General features: G+C 40.4%; 1 protein-coding gene across 1 annotated transcript in view; it reads left to right on the top strand.

Annotated features, from left to right (window-relative positions):
- Nucleotides 1-20604, top strand: part of BDP1 (B double prime 1, subunit of RNA polymerase III transcription initiation factor IIIB) — a 437422-nt gene that overhangs the window by 341588 nt on the left and 75230 nt on the right. Inside the window, exons 32-36 of the mRNA XM_053701442.1 lie at nucleotides 5013-5340; nucleotides 6020-6106; nucleotides 8149-8182; nucleotides 15461-15544; nucleotides 17120-17300. Of these exons, the coding sequence (XP_053557417.1) occupies nucleotides 5013-5340; nucleotides 6020-6106; nucleotides 8149-8182; nucleotides 15461-15544; nucleotides 17120-17300 (714 nt within the window). The remainder of the gene's footprint in view (nucleotides 1-5012; nucleotides 5341-6019; nucleotides 6107-8148; nucleotides 8183-15460; nucleotides 15545-17119; nucleotides 17301-20604) is intronic.

Below are 20604 nucleotides of genomic sequence, written 5' to 3'. Positions count from 1 at the left end.
CCCTGGACAACCTGTCACAAGGGATGACCTTCCGCAGACCAGAGTGGGTCATTGTCACGACCGACGCCAGTCTGATGGGCTGGGGCGCGGTCTGGGGATCCCTGAAAGCTCAGGGTCTTTGGTCTCGGGTAGAATCTCTTCTACCGATAAATATTCTGGAACTGAGAGCGATATTCAATGCTCTCAAAGCTTGGCCTCAGCTAGCGAGGGCCAAGTTCATACATCAACCATCAGGGGGGAACAAGGAGTTCCCTAGCGATGGAAGAAGTGACCAAAATCATTCTATGGGCGGAGTCTCACTCCTGCCACCTGTCTGCTATCCACATCCCAGGAGTGGAAAATTGGGAAGCGGATTTTCTGAGTCGTCAGACATTGCATCCGGGGAAGTGGGAACTCCATCCGGAAATCTTTGCCCAAGTCACTCAACCGTGGGGCATTCCAGACATGGATCTGATGGCCTCTCGTCAGAACTTCAGAGTTCCTTACTACGGGTACAGATCCAGGGATCCCAAGGCGGCTCTAGTGGATGCACTAGTAGCACCTTGGACCTTCAAACTAGCTTATGTGTTCCCGCCGTTTCCTCTCATCCCCAGGCTGGTAGCCAGGATCAATCAGGAGAGGGCGTCGGTGATTTTGATAGCTCCTGCGTGGCCACGCAGGACTTGGTATGCAGATCTGGTGAATATGTCATCGGCTCCACCATGGAAGCTACCTTTGAGACGAGACCTTCTTGTTCTAGGTCCGTTCGACCCACTCCAGCTGACTGCTTGGAGATTGAACGCTTGATCTTATCAAAGCGAGGGTTCTCAGATTCTGTTATTAATACTCTTGTTCAGGCCTGAAAGCCTGTAACCAGAAAAATTACCACATAATTTGGTATATCTGTTGGTGTGAATCTGCAGGATTCCCTTGGGACAAGGTTAAGATTCCTAAGAGTCTATCCTTCCTTCGAGAAGGATTGGAAAAAGGATTATCTGCAAGTTCCTTGATGGGACAGATTTCTGCCTTGTCTGTGTTACTTCACAAAAAGCTGGCAGCTGTGCCAGATGTTCTAGCCTTTGTTCAGGCTCTGGTTAGAATCAAGCCTGTTTACAAAATTTTGACTCCTCCTTGGAGTCTCAACCTAGTTCTTTCAGTTCTTCAGGGGGTTCCGTTTGAACCCTTACATTCCGTTGATAAGGTGGTTTTGCGTACTAAACCTGGTTTTCTTCCAAAAGTTGTTTCTAACAAAAACATTAACCAGGAGATAGTTGTGCCTTCTTTGTGTCCTAATCCAGTTTCAAAGAAGGAACGTTTGTTGCACAACTTGGATGTAGTTCGTGCTCTCAAATTTTACTTAGCAGCTACTAAGGATTTCAGACAAACTTTGTCTTTGTTTGTTGTTTATTCTGGTAAACGGAGAGGTCAAAAAGCAACTTCTACCTCTCTCTCCTTCTGGATTAAAAGCATTATCCGATTGGCTTATGAGACTGCCGGACGGCAGCCTCCTGAAAGAATCACAGCTCACTCCACTAGGGCTGTGGCTTCCACATGGGCCTTCAAGAACGAGGCTTCTGTTGATCAGATATGTAAGGCAGCGACTTGGTCTTCACTGCACACTTTTTCTAAATTTTACAAATTTGATACTTTTGCTTCTTCTGAGGCTATTTTTGGGAGAAAGGTTTTGCAAGCCGTGGTGCCTTCCATTTAGGTGACCTGATTTGCTCCCTCCCTTCATCCGTGTCCTAAAGCTTTGGTATTGGTTCCCACAAGTAAGGATGACGCCGTGGACCGGACACACCTATGTTGGAGAAAACAGAATTTATGTTTACCTGATAAATTACTTTCTCCAACGGTGTGTCCGGTCCACGGCCCGCCCTGGTTTTTTTAATCAGGTCTGATAATTTATTTTCTTTAACTACAGTCACCACGGTAACATATGGTTTCTCCTATGCAAATATTCCTCCTTAACGTCGGTCGAATGACTGGGGTAGGCGGAGCCTAGGAGGGATCATGTGACCAGCTTTGCTGGGCTCTTTGCCATTTCCTGTTGGGGAAGAGAATATCCCACAAGTAAGGATGACGCCGTGGACCGGACACACCGTTGGAGAAAGTAATTTATCAGGTAAACATAAATTCTGTTATCTCTGCAGTCATGTAATAAACTAACATTAGGTAGTTACAAGATATCTCTGCAGTCATGTAATAAACTAACATTAGGTAGTTACATGATATCTCTGCAGTCATGTAATAAACTAACATTAGGTGGGTACAAGATATCTCTGCAGTTATGTAATAAACTAGCATTAGGTAGTTACAAGATATCAATCTGCAGTCATGTAATAAACTAGAATTAGGTAGTTACAAGATATCTCTGCAGTCTTGTAATAAACTAACATTAAGTAGTTACAAGATATCTCTGCAGTCATGTAATAAACTAACATTAGGTAGTTACAAGATATCTCTGCAGTCATGTAATAAACTAACATTAGGTAGTTATAAGATATCTCTGCAGTCATGTAATAAACTAACATTAGGTGGTTACAAGATATCTCTACAGTTATGTAATAAACTTACATTAGGTAAGTGTTTTTTTTTTGATGGATGAACACCTTGTTTGCTTCAGTCATTTTTATCCAAACTCCTCCCACCACTTGCCTTATTTGGAATAGCCAATCGGCCCTTGCTGACATAGAAATTGTGGTGATAAGTTTAGATTGTTATGCAGACAGGAAACTTATTTGGACTAAAATCTCTGGTCCCCGTGGGCTTTCATTCTGAATTTGACATAATTTATTATTGGGCGTGAAATGTGCATAAAAACTTTATATAAAATATATTCATTATGTATAAAAAGGAAGAAGAAAAAATCCCCTTCCCTTTATGGTAACTTTTAGGGTATGGAGTTATTATGATATGTATTAAGGTAAGATAAATTTGAAGGGACATTGTACACTAGATTTTTCTTTACCAGATGGGCTATATAAATGGATCATCTACAAAACATGTATGCAGTGTTTTTAAAAAAAAATGTATAGTTTTGCTTATTTTTAAAGAACATTGTGCTGATTTTTAGACTCCTAACCAAGCCCTACGGTGCCAGATGTATACGCACGTTTACAGAATTTTGCATGCTCCTCTTTGTTATTTGTCTTTTCTTATGCAGGGAATGGGGGAGGTTGGGATTGTCTGCTCTTTCTGTTTATCCAGCCCCTTTTAGTGGGTGTCCCAGACTACCTCATCAACAGTGTAGTGCAATCAGTATCTGTGCATATTCTTCTTAGTCTATTGCATGCAGTTATATGAAAATTGATGTATACTGTCCCTTTAAGCAATAAAAACATGTTATAAGCATAGGTTTGAGGTTATTCCCTGCCTCCCTCTAGTCATGGGTTCCGCCATGTTGAAATCTAGCTTTCCTTGCATCCCAGTGCTGACATGTTTGCACATGTGCAGTTACTCTCCTTTAGATACCTACAATGTAATCTTTAAAGTGGTAGGAAAATCAAAATTTAAACTTGCATAATTCAGAATTTTAAGACACTTTTAAATTCACCTTTTTTCAAATTTGCTTTGTTCTGTTGGTATCCTTTGGTAAAGAACATGTGCATATCCTACACTACTGGATCAAGAGATAAAAAAGGCGCTTCCTTGTGCGTATTAAAATTGTATATGATGTTTAGAACAAAGCTTTCCCCAGATACCAGGGTGCTCACAAAAGTAGCAGATATGCAAAGACAGATCATTGAAATAAATTAAATTGAGAGGTGAACTATCTCCAGTTTAATTGGTTAATTATTCATAGTTGATCAACTTTTCAGCTGTATTTATTAGAAGGAGAAACAATGATTATATTAATAACAATGTTAATAGTTTTATTTAACTAAAGAAAAAAAAACATTACCTTAACCCCTAAACGCCCTTAGGATTTTCTATTCCTAAAAGCTCTGGGCTAATGCCCTTAGGACGGCATGGAACGTCCTACCTTTTTTATTGAACGGGGGGGGGGGGGGGGCGTGCCTAGCATCACAGGTATTCCCCTTTAAACCATTCCCAACCTTGAAATTACGTGATCGCATCGATTGGATGATTTCATTTTTCAAGCAAGTGTTTACATTGGAACTTTGTTTTCCGATGTTAAAAACTTGCCCTAGGCATGAAGGGGTTAATAACAATTTAAATAGTTTTCTTTAACTAAAACTATAACTTTTTTATTTTTAATCGTTGCCCCCTTCCTTCTCACACTTGGCTCCTTGTGCAGATCTGTTCCACTCCAAACAAGCTTCTATTCATTGAGCTTCTTGAAACTTAGTATGGGTTGATTCTGTGTACATAGATTTGCAGGAAATCAATGTTAGTTAAAGGGATAGTAAAGTCAAAATGAAACTTTCATGATTCAGAAAACTTGCATTTTTTTTTATCAATTTACTTCTCTTATCTAATATGTTTGGTACCCATTATTAAAAAGCATAGATAGGTAGACTCAGAAGCAATGCACTGCTGTGAGCTAGCTGCTTGTCACTGTAGAGCAGAGAACAAAGCAAATGTGATAATAGAAGTCAATCTAAAATCAGAAAATAGTATGCTCTATCTTAAACCCAGAAGTTTTCTTTCATAATTATGTCCCTTTAAGGTCTATTTCTCTATGACTGTTTATTTTATAAAATCTTTGCTGTGAAAGAAGGGGCATGGTATTTCTGACAGTAATTCACAATTTTGGGAACTACAAAACCAATATGTGATAATATATTCACAGAAACCTCTGGGAGAGGATGACATTGTGAATGGATTAATGGAATACATTAATTTGCCCATATGAAAATACAGCATCTGATCTATAGTACAGGATAAATAACATTTAGATTCTAATGTATTTTCATAAAATAAAAAAAAAAATCATTATCCACCCTGAATGCTAATAAAGGATTCTTATTTTATATATGCACAAGGAACTGTATGGGCTTTTTGTTATATAATTATTTATATTGATTTATATTGGCCTTATCATGTATTTTCCCCCCACTTAATCTTAGATTTGGACGACAGTTGAATAAACCATTACAGGAACCTAAAGCTGCAGAGCATTTGCCAGACCCCCCAGAAAAAGAAAAGCCCTTAAGAAATGTCAAGACAAGCAAAGCTAAAGTCATAAAGCCACTTGTAAAGAAAGGAAGGACGACCTTGGTGAAGCTGCGAGCCTCTGAGAGGGAAGAGGAAGAGGACGATGAAACTGAAGAAGTCTTTGAAGAAGAAAGTTATAATCTTTCCCCTGATAAAGTGAACCAAGCACCTGTTTTTGTTCCCTTTAGTTTGAGGTCGCCAAAACCTGTACCTGCTGAAATTGAAGAGACTGTGGAGGAGGTATAATACACTCTCACTCACTCACACTCTCACTCACACACTCTCACACTCTTACTCACTCTCACTCACTCGCTCTCACACTCGCGCTCTCGTGCACACTCGCACTCACCCACTTATATACATACATAAGGCTGAACCAAGTTCAACATTTCTGCAAGATTTCACATATGTACACGTTTGCATTTTTTTTTTCCAGACAGATTTTTGCACTAGATTAGAACTAATGAAATGCCATCATTCCATTTTTCGTTCAGAAAGTAAAGCTGTAACAAAAGCTTAATGTTGATGTCACACAATTTTATCTCTTTATTTTTTACCATGATTTAATCTTTCTCTTGTGTATAATATCTCTATTGTTAAAGTATTCATTTCTCTTGTGTAAAATATCTCTATTGTTAAAGTATTCATATCTAGTTGGCTGTAAATTTTGAGATTTAATCAAGCTTGAAATATTCAGACAAAAAAGTGACCCTTTAATGAGTTAAAGCCATATCTTGTATTTTAATGTAAACCTATTTTTTTATATTTTTTTTAAATAACTCTCAATAGCATCTAGATTTTTAGTTTTAGCATCTAGAGTTTTGTATTGAATTAAACCTACTTTTAGGTGATATTTGCAGAGCTAGTATTTTTACCTAATAAATTTGTTTTTGTTCTTATCTTAATTTATAAACCGCAGCTTGAAATACCAGTAGAGGTTTTAGATGTGCAGACACAAATGGAATATGGGCATCAGGATTCTACGGAGTCTTACTTGTCATGCAATGTAAGTAATTTCTTTATTTTCACAACTCTTATCTGAGATTTTTTTTTATTCTCAAAGTGAAGATTTTACATTTTTCTCATGCTGTTGTAGAACCATATCGGTACTCATGAGGGTAGGTGGATTCTGACTGCTGGAGTAGGTAGTAATTTCTACAACCCAACCCCCCCCCCCCCCCCCCCCCCTTCTTGCTAATTTTTTTTTTTTTTTTTTGAGAAGCTAAGGATGCTTCAGCAGAAGTGGTTATGCTGCTGAAATGAGGATTGATGCAGAATGCTTACTACTGCTAGGGCCAAGCCTAGTCTTGACCATTGTAGGGACCCATATGTGATCTTGTAAGTGGTCTCAATATACAAGCACCCACATACATTTGAAAGGTTTATCACAGGATTTTCTTTAGTGGATTTATGGACTGTGCCCAATTACTCTCAACCACAATGCACAATCTTCTATTAGCAAGCAGGATGGTGTTGTGCTTTGGCTTGCTGTTTGGTCTTTAAATCTAAATGTTTTGGAATACACCTTGGGAATTGTGTTGTAATTTTTTCTTCTAGTTGTGCTATTGCGAGGAATAATTTGTCTGTTTCATATGCTTCCATATTTATCATGTTCTCTCATTTTGCTTTCATAGTGTTCCAAACCTTTTAGTCACAGCAATGCAATAAGTTTGGATGTAGCAAGCTTTATTTGATCCCAACGCCATGTCTTTTGTTCCTGCCATAGAAGTGCAAGTTAGTTTGACTTTTAATTGGAAAGGAAATTTTGTCCTTTAATATGTCTAAAAAGTGTGCTGGTATGCTTGTTATCCCTGTAGATAATTTTATTGCTGGAAAAACATCTACTAGGGAGAAATGATATTCAGTTTGTAAGACTAAATTTGTTTGAGACAGAAGATATGAGAGAGATTGAGATGCTTGTAATTGGTGCATCATATGGGGAGATCAATCATAATGGATTTAAAGTTTCTCTTTGTGTTGGTTCCTCTCAAGTCCTTAAATATTTGGTAAAAATGTATAGAATAAGCTTAATTAGTCCTCCAAGGTACCTTCTTTTGTCAGTTTCTTCAGGACCTGGTGAAAAAGATCTGAGATCAGTCTGACTTGGTGCTAGTCAGGAAAAAGAATGGACAGGGTTTATCCTCTTTCCATTGAGAAGGCTTAACATTTTAAACAGATTTGTCAAGGTACCTAATTTCAAATTTTCATTTCCCTAGAACTTGTTCTGTCTGACCTGATGGATCTAAAACTGCTAAAGGAATCAGGATTCCAGAATTAAGGCTGCTTCGCGTCACATTGCTTCTAAAGTTCAAATATTTCAACTCTGAGCACTCAGCAACGCGACCTGACGCTGCTGAGCACACAGAGATGAAAAGGCAGGACACACTGAGCGCACACATCCGCATCTTCACACGTTGCGCCGCTCTGTGTCTCACAGCCTTCAGGCTGAGATTCAAAAGTTTTTTAGATGGCTGTATTTGCTTGAATTCCTAATAGCTTATGAACTCAGGAGAAAGCCATTTTCCATTTATGGCCACTCCACTAGATTGGTTGCAGCTTCCTGAAATTTTCACCATGAACTTTGGTTGAATAATTGTGCAATATGGCAGACAGGGTTGTCTTCCATGCTCACTTTCACTAAAATCTACGAGTTCGATGTGTTTAGTTCAGTGGAAGCATCATTTAGTAGGGTTTCTTCACACCTTTGCTTTCATATGGTCCAACCTTGCTACTGATAAATACTGTTTTGGTTCTATGAGAATGAGAGCCAGGTTTATACTTTCTAATAAAACCTTTATATAAGCCTGCTCTACTTGGCTCAAGTTTATGGTATATTATCTTTTGCCTGGGTAGGTACTGTCACATTCTTTTCTCATCTAGGAAGAACCCAACTCAAGTAAGGAAGGGATATATTTATGGGGCTTACCCCCTTAGACTTTGCTATACTTTATTTATATTTATGTATATAACTGACAAAATCATTTGTACTTATCTTATGAGGAACAGCATGAATTCTTTTTAATCACATACCATATCTTTATTCCCTAGGCAGAAATCTCTCCGGCAGTTCCTGCTAATGCAGGTGAGACTGAACAGTGTTTTATGGGTACCATTCTTGTAGGATTGTTGTATCCATGTCATGTGTAGTTCATGGAAAAGTAGAACTAAAATATAGTACAGTCATTTGTAATATTAAATGCTTGTATATTATTGTTATAAAGAAAGAAATACTCCTGTGTAAAAGTAAACGGACTATCAAGTTTGTTCAAACCTGCACATGTAAAAAAGCAGCATTTATATGCTATTAGACAGAAGTAAAAATTAAACTTTCTCCAACATAGGTGTGTCCGGTCCACGGCGTCATCCTTACTTGTGGGATATTCTCTTCCCCAACAGGAAATGGCAAAGAGCCCAGCAAAGCTGGTCACATGATCCCTCCTAGGCTCCGCCTTCCCCAGTCATTCTCTTTGCCGTTGTACAGGCAACATCTCCACGGAGATGGCTTAGAGTTTTTTAGTGTTTAACTGTAGTTTTTATTATTCAATCAAGAGTTTGTTATTTTAAAATAGTGCTGGTATGTACTATTTACTCTGAAATAGAAAAGAGATGAAGATTTCTGTTTGTAAGAGGAAAATGATTTTAGCAACCGTTACTAAAATCGATGGCTGTTTCCACACAGGACTGTTGAGAGGAATTAACTTCAGTTGGGGGAAACAGTGAGCAGACTTTTGCTGCTTGAGGTATGACACATTCTAACAAGACGATGTAATGCTGGAAGCTGTCATTTTCCCTATGGGATCCGGTAAGCCATTTTTATTACATAAAGAAAAAAAAAAGGGCTTCACAAGGGCTTTTAAGACTGTAGACATTTTCTGGGCTAAAACGATTTATATATAAGCATATTTTATACTCCATAGCCTTGAGGAATTATTTTAATCTTGGGAATTATGTAAAATAACCGGCAGGCACTGTATTGGACACCTTATTCTCTAGGGGCTTTCCCTAATCATAGGCAGAGTCTCATTTTCGCGCCTCTATTGCGCACTTGTTTTTGGGAAGCATGACATGCAGATGCATGTGTGAGGAGCTCTGATACATAGAAAAGACTTTCTGAAGGCGTCATTTGGTATCGTATTCCCCTTTGGGCTTGGTTGGGTCTCAGCAAAGCAGATACCAGGGACTGTAAAGGGGTTAAATATAAAAACGGCTCCGGTTCCGTTATTTTAAGGGTTAAAGCTTCCAAATTTGGTGTGCAATACTTTTAAGGCTTTAAGACACTGTGGTGAAATTTTGGTGAATTTTGAACAATTCCTTCATACTTTTTCACATTTGCAGTAATAAAGTGTGTTCAGTTTAAAATTTAAAGTGACAGTAACGGTTTTATTTTAAAACGTTTTTTGTACTTTGTTATCAAGTTTATGCCTGTTTAACATGTCTGAACTACCAGATAGACTGTGTTCTGTATGTGGGGAAGCCAAGGTTCCTTCTCATTTAAATAGATGTGATTTATGTGACACAAAATTTAGAGAAAATGATGCCCAAGATGATTCCTCAAGTGAGGGGAGTAAGCATGGTACTGCATCATCCCCTCCTTCGTCTACACCAGTCTTGCCCACACAGGAGGCCCCTAGTACATCTAGTGCGCCAATACTCCTTACTATGCAACAATTAACGGCTGTAATGGATAATTCTATCAAAAACATTTTAGCCAAAATGCCCACTTATCAGCGAAAGCGCGACTGCTCTGTTTTAGAAAATACTGAAGAGCATGAGGACGCTGATGATATTGGTTCTGAAGTGCCCCTACACCAGTCTGAGGGGGCCAGGGAGGTTTTGTCTGAGGGAGAAATTTCAGATTCAGGGAAAATTTCTCAACAAGCAGAACCTGATGTGATTACATTTAAATTTAAATTGGAACATCTCCGCGCTCTGCTTAAGGAGGTGTTATCTACTCTGGATGATTGTGAGAATTTGGTCATTCCAGAGAAATTATGTAAAATGGACAAGTTCTTAGAGGTCCCGGGGCCCCCCGAAGCTTTTCCTATACCCAAGCGGGTGGCGGACATTGTAAATAAAGAATGGGAAAGGCCCGGTATACCTTTCGTCCCTCCCCCCATATTTAAGAAATTGTTTCCTATGGTCGACCCCAGAAAGGACTTATGGCAGACAGTCCCCAAGGTCGAGGGGGCGGTTTCTACTCTAAACAAACGCACCACTATACCCATAGAAGATAGTTGTGCTTTCAAAGATCCTATGGATAAAAAATTAGAGGGTTTGCTTAAAAAGATGTTTGTTCAGCAAGGTTACCTTCTACAACCAATTTCATGCATTGTTCCTGTCACTACAGCAGCGTGTTTCTGGTTCGATGAACTAGAAAAGGCGCTCAATAATAATTCTTCTTATGAGGAGATTATGGACAGAATTCATGCTCTCAAATTGGCTAATTCTTTCACCCTAGACGCCACTTTGCAATTGGCTAGGTTAGCGGCGAAAAATTCTGGTTTTGCTATTGTGGCGCGCAGAGCGCTTTGGCTAAAATCTTGGTCAGCGGATGCGTCTTCCAAGAACAAATTGCTTAACATTCCTTTCAAGGGGAAAACGCTGTTTGGCCCTGACTTGAAAGAGATTATTTCTGATATCACTGGGGGCAAGGGCCACGCCCTTCCTCAGGATAGGTCTTTCAAGGCCAAAAATAAACCTAATTTTCGTCCCTTTCGCAGAAACGGACCAGCCCCAAGTGCTACGTCCTCTAAGCAAGAGGGTAATACTTCTCAAGCCAAGCCAGCCTGGAGGCCAATGCAAGGCTGGAACAAAGGAAAGCAGGCCAAGAAACCTGCCACTGCTACCAAGACAGCATGAGATGTTGGCCCCCGATCCGGGACCGGATCTGGTGGGGGGCAGACTCTCTCTCTTCGCTCAGGCTTGGGCAAGAGATGTTCTGGATCCTTGGGCGCTAGAAATAGTCTCCCAAGGTTATCTTCTGGAATTCAAGGGGATTCCCCCAAGGGGGAGGTTCCACAGGTCTCAATTGTCTTCAGACCACATAAAAAGACAGGCATTCTTACATTGTGTAGAAGACCTGTTAAAAATGGGAGTGATTCATCCTGTTCCATTAGGAGAACAAGGGATGGGGTTCTACTCCAATCTGTTCGTAGTTCCCAAAAAAGAGGGAACATTCAGACCAATCTTAGATCTCAAGATCCTAAACAAGTTTCTCAAGGTTCCATCGTTCAAAATGGAAACCATTCGAACAATTCTTCCTTCCATCCAGGAAGGTCAATTCATGACCACGGTGGATTTAAAGGATGCGTATCTACATATTCCTAACCATAAGGAACATCATCGGTTCCTAAGGTTCGCATTCCTGGACAAGCATTACCAGTTTGTGGCACTTCCGTTCGGATTAGCCACTGCTCCAAGAATTTTCACAAAGGTACTAGGGTCCCTTCTAGCGGTGCTAAGACCAAGGGGCATTGCAGTAGTACCTTACTTGGACGACATTCTGATTCAAGCGTCGTCCCTTCCACAAGCAAAGGCCCACACGGACATTGTCCTGGCCTTTCTCAGATCTCACGGGTGGAAAGTGAACGTAGAAAAAAGTTCTCTATCTCCGTCAACGAGGGTTCCCTTCTTGGGAACAATAATAGACTCCTTAGAAATGAGGATTTTTCTGACAGAGGCCAGAAAATCAAAACTTCTAAACTCTTGTCAAATACTTCATTCTGTTCCTCTTCCTTCCATAGCGCAATGCATGGAAGTAATAGGTTTGATGGTAGCGGCAATGGACATAGTTCCTTTTGCGCGAATTCATCTAAGACCATTACAACTGTGCATGCTCAGTCAGTGGAATGGGGACTATACAGACTTGTCTCCGACGATACAAGTAGATCAGAGGACCAGAGATTCACTCAGTTGGTGGCTGTCCCTGGACAACCTGTCACAGGGGATGAGCTTCCGCAGACCAGAGTGGGTCATTGTCACGACCGACGCCAGTCTGGTGGGCTGGGGCGCGGTCTGGGGACCCCTGAAAGCGCAGGGTCTTTGGTCTCGGGAAGAATCTACTCTCCCGATAAATATTCTGGAACTGAGAGCGATATTCAATGCTCTCAAGGCTTGGCCTCAGCTAGCAAAGACCAAGTTCATACGGTTTCAATCAGACAACATGACGACTGTTGCGTACATCAACCATCAGGGGGGAACAAGGAGTTCCCTGGCGATGGAAGAAGTGACCAAAATCATTCAATGGGCGGAGACTCACTCCTGCCACTTGTCTGCAATCCACATTCCAGGAGTGGAAAACTGGGAAGCGGATTTTCTGAGTCGTCAGACATTTCATCCGGGGGAGTGGGGACTCCATCCGGAAATCTTTGCCCAAATCACTCAACTGTGGGGCATTCCAGACATGGATCTGATGGCCTCTCGTCAGAACTTCAAGGTTCCTTGCTACGGGTCCAGATCCAGGGATCCCAAGGCGACTCTAGTAGATGCACTAGTAGCACCTTGGACCTTCAAACTAGCTTATGTATTCCCGCCGTTTCCTCTCATCCCCAGGCTGGTAGCCAGGATCAATCAGGAGAGGGCATCGGTGATCTTGATAGCTCCTGCGTGGCCACGCAGGACTTGGTATGCAGACCTGGTGAATATGTCATCGGCTCCACCATGGAAGCTACCTTTGAGACGAGACCTTCTTGTTCAAGGTCCGTTCGAACATCCGAATCTGGTCTCACTCCAACTGACTGCTTGGAGATTGAACGCTTGATCTTATCAAAGCGAGGGTTCTCAGATTCTGTCATTGATACTCTTGTTCAGGCCAGAAAGCCTGTAACTAGAAAAATCTACCACAAAATATGGAAAAAATATATCTATTGGTGTGAATCTAAAGGATTCCCTTGGGACAAGATAAAAATTCCTAAGATTCTATCCTTTCTTCAAGAAGGTTTGGAGAAAGGATTATCTGCAAGTTCTTTGAAAGGACAGATTTCTGCCTTGTCTGTGTTACTTCACAAAAAGCTGGCAGCTGTGCCAGATGTTCAAGCCTTTGTTCAGGCTCTGGTTAGAATCAAGCCTGTTTACAAACCTTTGACTCCTCCTTGGAGTCTCAATTTAGTTCTTTCAGTTCTTCAGGGGGTTCCGTTTGAACCCTTACATTCCGTTGATATTAAGTTATTATCTTGGAAAGTTTTGTTTTTGGTTGCAATTTCTTCTGCTAGAAGAGTTTCAGAATTATCTGCCCTGCAGTGTTCTCCTCCTTATCTGGTGTTCCATGCAGATAAGGTGGTTCTGCGTACTAAACCTGGTTTTCTTCCGAAAGTTGTTTCTAACAAAAACATTAACCAGGAGATAGTCGTACCTTCTTTGTGTCCGAATCCAGTTTCAAAGAAGGAACGTTTGTTGCACAATTTGGATGTAGTTCGTGCTCTAAAATTCTATTTAGATGCTACAAAGGATTTTAGACAAACATCTTCCTTGTTTGTTGTTTATTCTGGTAAAAGGAGAGGTCAAAAAGCAACTTCTACCTCTCTCTCTTTTTGGATTAAAAGCATCATCAGATTGGCTTACGAGACTGCCGGACGGCAGCCTCCTGAAAGAATCACAGCTCATTCCACTAGGGCTGTGGCTTCCACATGGGCCTTCAAGAACGAGGCTTCTGTTGATCAGATATGTAAGGCAGCGACTTGGTCTTCACTGCACACTTTTACTAAATTTTACAAGTTTGATACTTTTGCTTCTTCTGAGGCTATTTTTGGGAGAAAGGTTTTGCAAGCCGTGGTGCCTTCCATCTAGGTGACCTGATTTGCTCCCTCCCTTCATCCGTGTCCTAAAGCTTTGGTATTGGTTCCCAGCAGTAAGGATGACGCCGTGGACCGGACACACCTATGTTGGAGAAAACAGAATTTATGTTTACCTGATAAATTACTTTCTCCAACGGTGTGTCCGGTCCACGGCCCGCCCTGGTTTTTTAATCAGGTCTGATAATTTATTTTCTTTAACTACAGTCACCACGGTATCATATGGTTTCTCCTATGCAAATATTCCTCCTTTACGTCGGTCGAATGACTGGGGAAGGCGGAGCCTAGGAGGGATCATGTGACCAGCTTTGCTGGGCTCTTTGCCATTTCCTGTTGGGGAAGAGAATATCCCACAAGTAAGGATGACGCCGTGGACCGGACACACCGTTGGAGAAAGTAATTTATCAGGTAAACATAAATTCTGTTTTTATTATTGAGATTAAATGTGCAGTTTAAAAAATACTTTACGATTTTATCGGCTGCCATATAGTGTTTTAGGGTTGCCATAAGCAAAAGCATAACTCAAACTTATAGGGCCATTATAGTGATAAAATGAAATGCTCTAAATATTTATAGAGCATGTCATTTTTATCAGTATCGACACAGCAAGCCATGTGTTTTAACTGTGTTTACCCATTAAGACCCGCAGAGCACTGCTGTTCCAGAGCCGCAGCAGCCACTGAAGCAATCAATAGCACTAGTCACATGACCCAACTATTCAACTAGCGCTGCTGATTAGTTAGCTGCAGTTTCCCCTTTGTGGGCGTTAAACACATAGATTTGCAGTGTCGCTAATAAAAAAAAAAAAAATTGGACCGTGTCATTTTATTACTGTAATGACCCTTTACATTCCTAGGACTAATTTTAAATGATTATTTGATTATAATTTAGATACTAACAGACACAGTTAAAAGGCAATATATTATCTTGGATGAGTCACTTTGGGTTTGTTGCAAATTAGAAACTAGTACTGCAGACCAGGGGACACTTAGATTATTAAATACCTTAGACTGGGGACACTGATTTGTTTTGTTTTTAAAGAGACTTAAAGAAATACTAACCCACATTTTTTCTTACATGATTCAGATAGAGCATGCAGTTTTAAGCAACTTTCTAATTTACTCCTATTATGAACTTTTCTTCATTCTCTTGCTATCTTTATTTGAAAACCAGGTATATAAAGCTTAGGAGCCGGCCCATTTTAGGTTCAGCACCCTGGATAGCGCTTGCTTATTGGTGGCTACATTTAGCTATCAATCCGCATGCGCTACCCAGGTGCTGAACCAAAAATGGGCTGGCTCCTAAGCTTTACATTCATGCTTTTCAAATAAAGATAGCAAGAGAACAAGTAAAAATTGGTATTAGGATTAAATTAGAAAGTGCTTAAAATTGCATGCTCTACCTGAATCATTAAAGAAAAAAAATCTGGGTTTAGTGTCCCTTTAAGATTCTGTATTCTGCATCCTGTACATTCAGAGGTGAATTTTACTAGTAGTAAAAAATGAGATTACTGTAACTAACTGTGCTGTATAAGGACCGTTTTGCTATACAATATTGGTTATTTGTTGCAGACTGTAGCGATGGAAGTGCTGAAGCTGCCATGACATTGATCTCTATGGGACATCCTGTCGTACAGCCCAGATCAGCTGTTAAGGGTTTGTACAGTGGTGTTTTTACCATGGCTGTGTGATTGATTAAATATGTTATTGCTAACCATAAAAAATGACTTTCAATCCTGCTTTATCTGTGGGGAAAAAAGATGGCTTTGTTGCCATGTGTAAAACAGATCTCCCCGCTTCACGCAATGCAGAAGCAATTTACAAGAGTATGTGTTGGTGGGCTTTGTTTTTATGTTTGCTAGGAGCCTGTAGATGTTGTAAGGAAGTATAACGTTTCTCCCTTGGCTGTTAAGAGATGTTTGCTTCAGGACTAGGTGTATGGTAAAATGCTGCAGATGTATGGAACTGCAGGAAAGCTTAATCACTCAATATTCAGTTGCCTTCTGTAAAAGATGAACGATCTTTACATCGTCTGTGACAAGTTAATCCACTAACTGCCTCGATTCTTTGATGTAAGAGGCTGGGGAGGTTGACCCACCATTATTAACATTATTAAAGGGACGTAAAACCTTGATTTTTTTATAAGGTGTTTAGTTATGTTTAATATAAGTAAGTATAAGTAAAGAATAAAGGTAAGGAATTAAAAAATAACTTTTAATAATTAAATGTAAAAATGAGGAAACAACCTATATATAACAAATAGTAATGGGTAATAAAACAATTTTGCAATGTACTTTCATTGTTTATTTTGCCCCCTTTTCATGTAATTTAGAACTGGAAAATGTTACTTTTCTAATTAAACTGCAAAAAATCCATGTAGTCTTATTAAGGCTAACTCTGCTACATATCTATACTGATAACTGCAAACGATGCATGTTATACTAACGTTCTAACTGGAGCTAGCCTTGTTGTCTGCACACTCAAGCCTGGATTAATTCCTTCAAATAAGGCAAAAGGTGGGTATAGGTTGGCTATTGACAATTTTAGCAAACAAGATATTAGTTAGACATGGCTAATATGCCCTTCAATAGCAATACAACCGAAATAAATTACAAGCTTTTTACTGTCCCTTTTATTATTCATATAGGTCTTGAAGTCTTGTATGGTAGCTATAGCAGGAACCTATTGGAAAAAGTTGGTAACCTAAAGATCAAAAATCTTATGACTGCTGCTTCCTAACCTCTCCGCCAAATCTAGCATGTTGGTTCTTCAATTTCAGTCTTCAGGAACCACTTTTATATGTTATGTTTTATGTTCCATCAGATTTATATTTACAGTATAGATTTAGGGTTTAATTACTTCACTTTTTTTCGTGCGTGCATTAACTCTGTTCATTTTAGAGCAGTAAAGTAAAAATGAAACTAAATTATTCAGAACATGCAATTTTAAACAACTTTCCAATCTGTTATGTTCTTAAATATGCTTCATTCTCTTGGTGTCTCTTGTTTATCAAAAAGTATTCATAAGTAGGCTGAGGAGCTGCAGTGCACTATTAGGAGCTAGCTGGTGATTGGTGGAGACAAATATATGCCACTTGTCATTAAATATCAAGAGGACAAAACAAATTTGATAATATAAGTAAACTGGAAAATTTGTTTAAAACTGCATTCTCTATCTGAATCATGAAAATGTGTATTATATATATCTGAAAACTTTGATTTTGTGTGACAGGGAGTTCTGAGTGTGCCACAAACAGTTTGGCTTTTAACATTGAAGGTCCCAGTGGGCAGAAGCAGCTGATGATTAACCACAGTCCAACATACGCCAGATCTAGCAATGAAGAACTTGCATCAGAAGAGACAACTGAAATTGGTGAATTTAACATAGAAGGAAAAAGTACTTCACCTTCAAGGTAATCATATTTGTGTTATCTTCATTAATTGTTTTATGGGGAAAATGTGTTCACACCCACAAAAACGAGCCCTCGCTGATCAGCCATTTCTTTCTAATGACACAATGAGTCCACGGATCATCTAATTACTAATGGGAATATCACTCCTGCCCCGCAGGAGGCGGCAAAGCGCACCACAGCAAAGCTGTTAAATATCACCTCCCTTCCCTCCCACCCAAGTCATTCTATTTGCCTATGTTAGAGCAAGGAAGTGGTAAAGTTAGGTGTTAGAAAAGGTTCTTCAAGCAAGATTTTTTTTTTTTTTTTTAAGTAGTGCAAGATTGTGCTGCTTTGTCCTAGGGTGTAGCCGTAGTCCATATCAGTCTCTTCAGTAGAGCAGTGGTGGCTTTAGAGCAATGGGAACTTGTGGGACATAATTCTCACTGCGCCTCCCATACTGATGCTGCCCTAACTCTGAAAGCCTGAGTAAAATCACTTTCACCTTTATCGCTTTTTTCCACAGGTTCATGTGAGGGAGAGGACCTCTCAAACCTGGTGAGCTGCCTTGCTGTCTGGCAGATTTGAGGTAAGTGCTGACTTTAATTTTTCTGGGGTACTTACAAAAGATGGGACACATATATAAAGGACTTAGTAAATGTTTGGGCTCTTTATTGCAAGGAACATAAATTCTCCTATGGATAAGGAGACATTATGTAGACAGCTTGGATGCAGGCACTGGGGCTGATGAGTAATTAGGCTCTGGCTTTTTAGGTGGTTTTCACTGCTCCCGGCGGTTTTACTTTAGAAACAAGATGCCGACCGGGAGATTTTTTTCTAAGACTGCTACGATGGGCGAAGCTATGAGGGGCGGCAATTTGTGTTGCGCTCCACTTTCCCTCACTTACTAGTGACTGGAAGGACAGAGAGTTCAGTCAAATTTGATTACGCATGTTTTTCAACAGAGGCATGCATTTCTAGAGTGGCGACCGTTTTTCTCTAGCTGCTGCCTGAGTCCGGATCTTTTACTAGAAAAAGCTTCTACAAAGGAAGAGCCGGTGTCAGCAGGGCAGGTAGGCACCTCAGCAAAGTAAGCTGAGGTGTAGAGGTGATCTAAAGCGTTGTTTAGGCTTTTCTGCATATAATAAATAACAGTAACGTTTTTCTGTTTTTAATTTTTTTATAAAAAAATTTGATCTTTTATTTGATAGTTTGATCCATTGTGAATTAGAATTAGAGGCTTTGCAAAATGTCAATTGTTTTTTATGTTTTGATGCCAATGTGGAACCACCAATCCCTTTCTGTTCCTCATGTATTGAGAGAACGTTAAATTATAGGGATAAACTTTTTTCTGAGACAACATTTTCTAAGGCGGATGTTGTTCAGGAGTCTAATGACAATGTCGCAGCTTTCTTCTCAAGCGTCCCAAATTTTACCGCCCACACATGCAGTGCCCTGCGCTTCCCCTCTAACTCCTCCTGGAGTTACGTTGCAAGACATTGCTTCCCTCATGTCTTCTGCAGTTTCTGATGCGTTGTCTGCTTTTCCCATGTTGCAGGGAAAACGAAAGAGAAAAAATAAACATTCAGTTAGCGAGGTTACTGATGCAGTTGTCGCTATTTCGAACGCCCCCTCCCAGAAGCCTGAGGAGGGGGATACTTCGGTAGCATCTGAGGGTGAAATCTCAGATTCTGACAGTGTAATTTCTCCTGCTGATACTGAAGTGGTATCTTTCAGGTTTAAGCTAGAACACCTCCGCCTGTTACTCAAGGAGGTTTTAGCTACATTGGACGACAGCGACACTATGACTGTAGTTAATCCCAAGAAATCCAGTAAAATAAAGAAATCCAGTAAGATGAACAAATATTTTGATGTACCTTCCTCGTTGGAGGTTTTTCCTGTACCCAGATAGAGCTACTGAGATCATTGCTAAGGAATGGGAAGAGACCGGGTATCCAGTTTTCTCCATCCCCTATATTTAGGAAGATGTTTCCCATAGCGGACTCTATCAAAGAGTCTTGGCAAACAGTACCCAGCTTTTAAGGATCCTATGGACATAAAATTAGAGGGGTTACTCAAGAAGATGTATGTACACCAGGGTTTACAATGGCAACCTGCAGTGTGCATTGCTACCGTCACTAGTGCGGCGGCATACTGGTTTGATGCGTTGTCTGATGCTATTAGGACAGACACTCCCCTTGATGAGATCCAGGATAGGATAAAGGCCCTTAAGTTGGCCAATTCCTTTATTACGGATGCTTCCCTACAGGTTATTAAACTGGGTGCTAAGATTTCAGGTTTTGCTGTGCTGGCCCGCAGAGCTTTATGGCTAAAATCTTGGTCTGCGGACGTGTCATCCAAGTCTAAACTTTTGGCGATTCCTTACAAGGGAAAGACCTTGTTTGGACCGAGTTTGACGGAAATAATTTCTGACATTACGGGAGGAAAGGGCCATTTCCTCCCTCAGGATAAGAGAATCAAACAAAAGGGATGTCAAAGTAATTTTTGTTCCTTTCGAAATTTCAAAGGAAATCCTTCCTCTTCCAAGCCGGAACTGTCTAAACCTTCCTGGAGACCCAATCAGTCTTGGAACAAGGGTAAACGATCAAAAAAGCCTGCTAGTGACTCAAAGACAGCATGAAAGGCCTGCCCCCGATCCAGGACCAGATCTTGTGGGGGGCAGACTTTCCTTCTTAATTCAGGCTTGGGTTCGAGATGTTCAGGATCCCTGGGCAGTGGACATCGTATCCCAGGGATACAAGCTAGAGTTCAAGAACTTTCCTCCCAGGGGCAGGTTTCTGCTTTCAAGATTATCTGTAGACCAGACAAAAAGAGGCGTTCTTACAATGTGTTCAGGACCTCTCCGACCTGAGAGTGATAGTTCCTGTTCCAATGCAGGAAAGGGGTCTGGGGTTCTATTCCAATCTCAAGAGTCTAAACAAATTCCTCAGAGTACCGTCCTTCAAGATGGAAACTATTCGTTCCATTCTTCCTTTGATCCAAGAGGGTCAATTTATGACTACCGTGGATTTAAAGGACGCGTACCTGCATGTTCCCATCCACAGGGACCATCACAAGTTTCTAAGGTTTGCATTTCTAGACAAACACTTCCAGTTCGTGGCTCTTCCATTCGGCCATGCCACAGCTCCCAGAATTTTCTCAAAGGTTCTGGGATCCCTGTTGGCGGTGCTCCGATTGCGGGGCTTTGCAGTGGCGCCTTATCTGGACGACATTCTGGTACAGGCGCCATCCCTTCAACAAGCAAGATCTCACACTGAAATATTGTTATCTTTCCTGCGATCTCACGGATGGAAGGTAAATTTGGAAA

This window comes from Bombina bombina, chromosome 2, assembly GCF_027579735.1.
Source record: "Bombina bombina isolate aBomBom1 chromosome 2, aBomBom1.pri, whole genome shotgun sequence".
NCBI lineage: Eukaryota > Metazoa > Chordata > Amphibia > Anura > Bombinatoridae > Bombina > Bombina bombina.
This window is presented reverse-complemented; position numbering and strand designations above follow the sequence as displayed.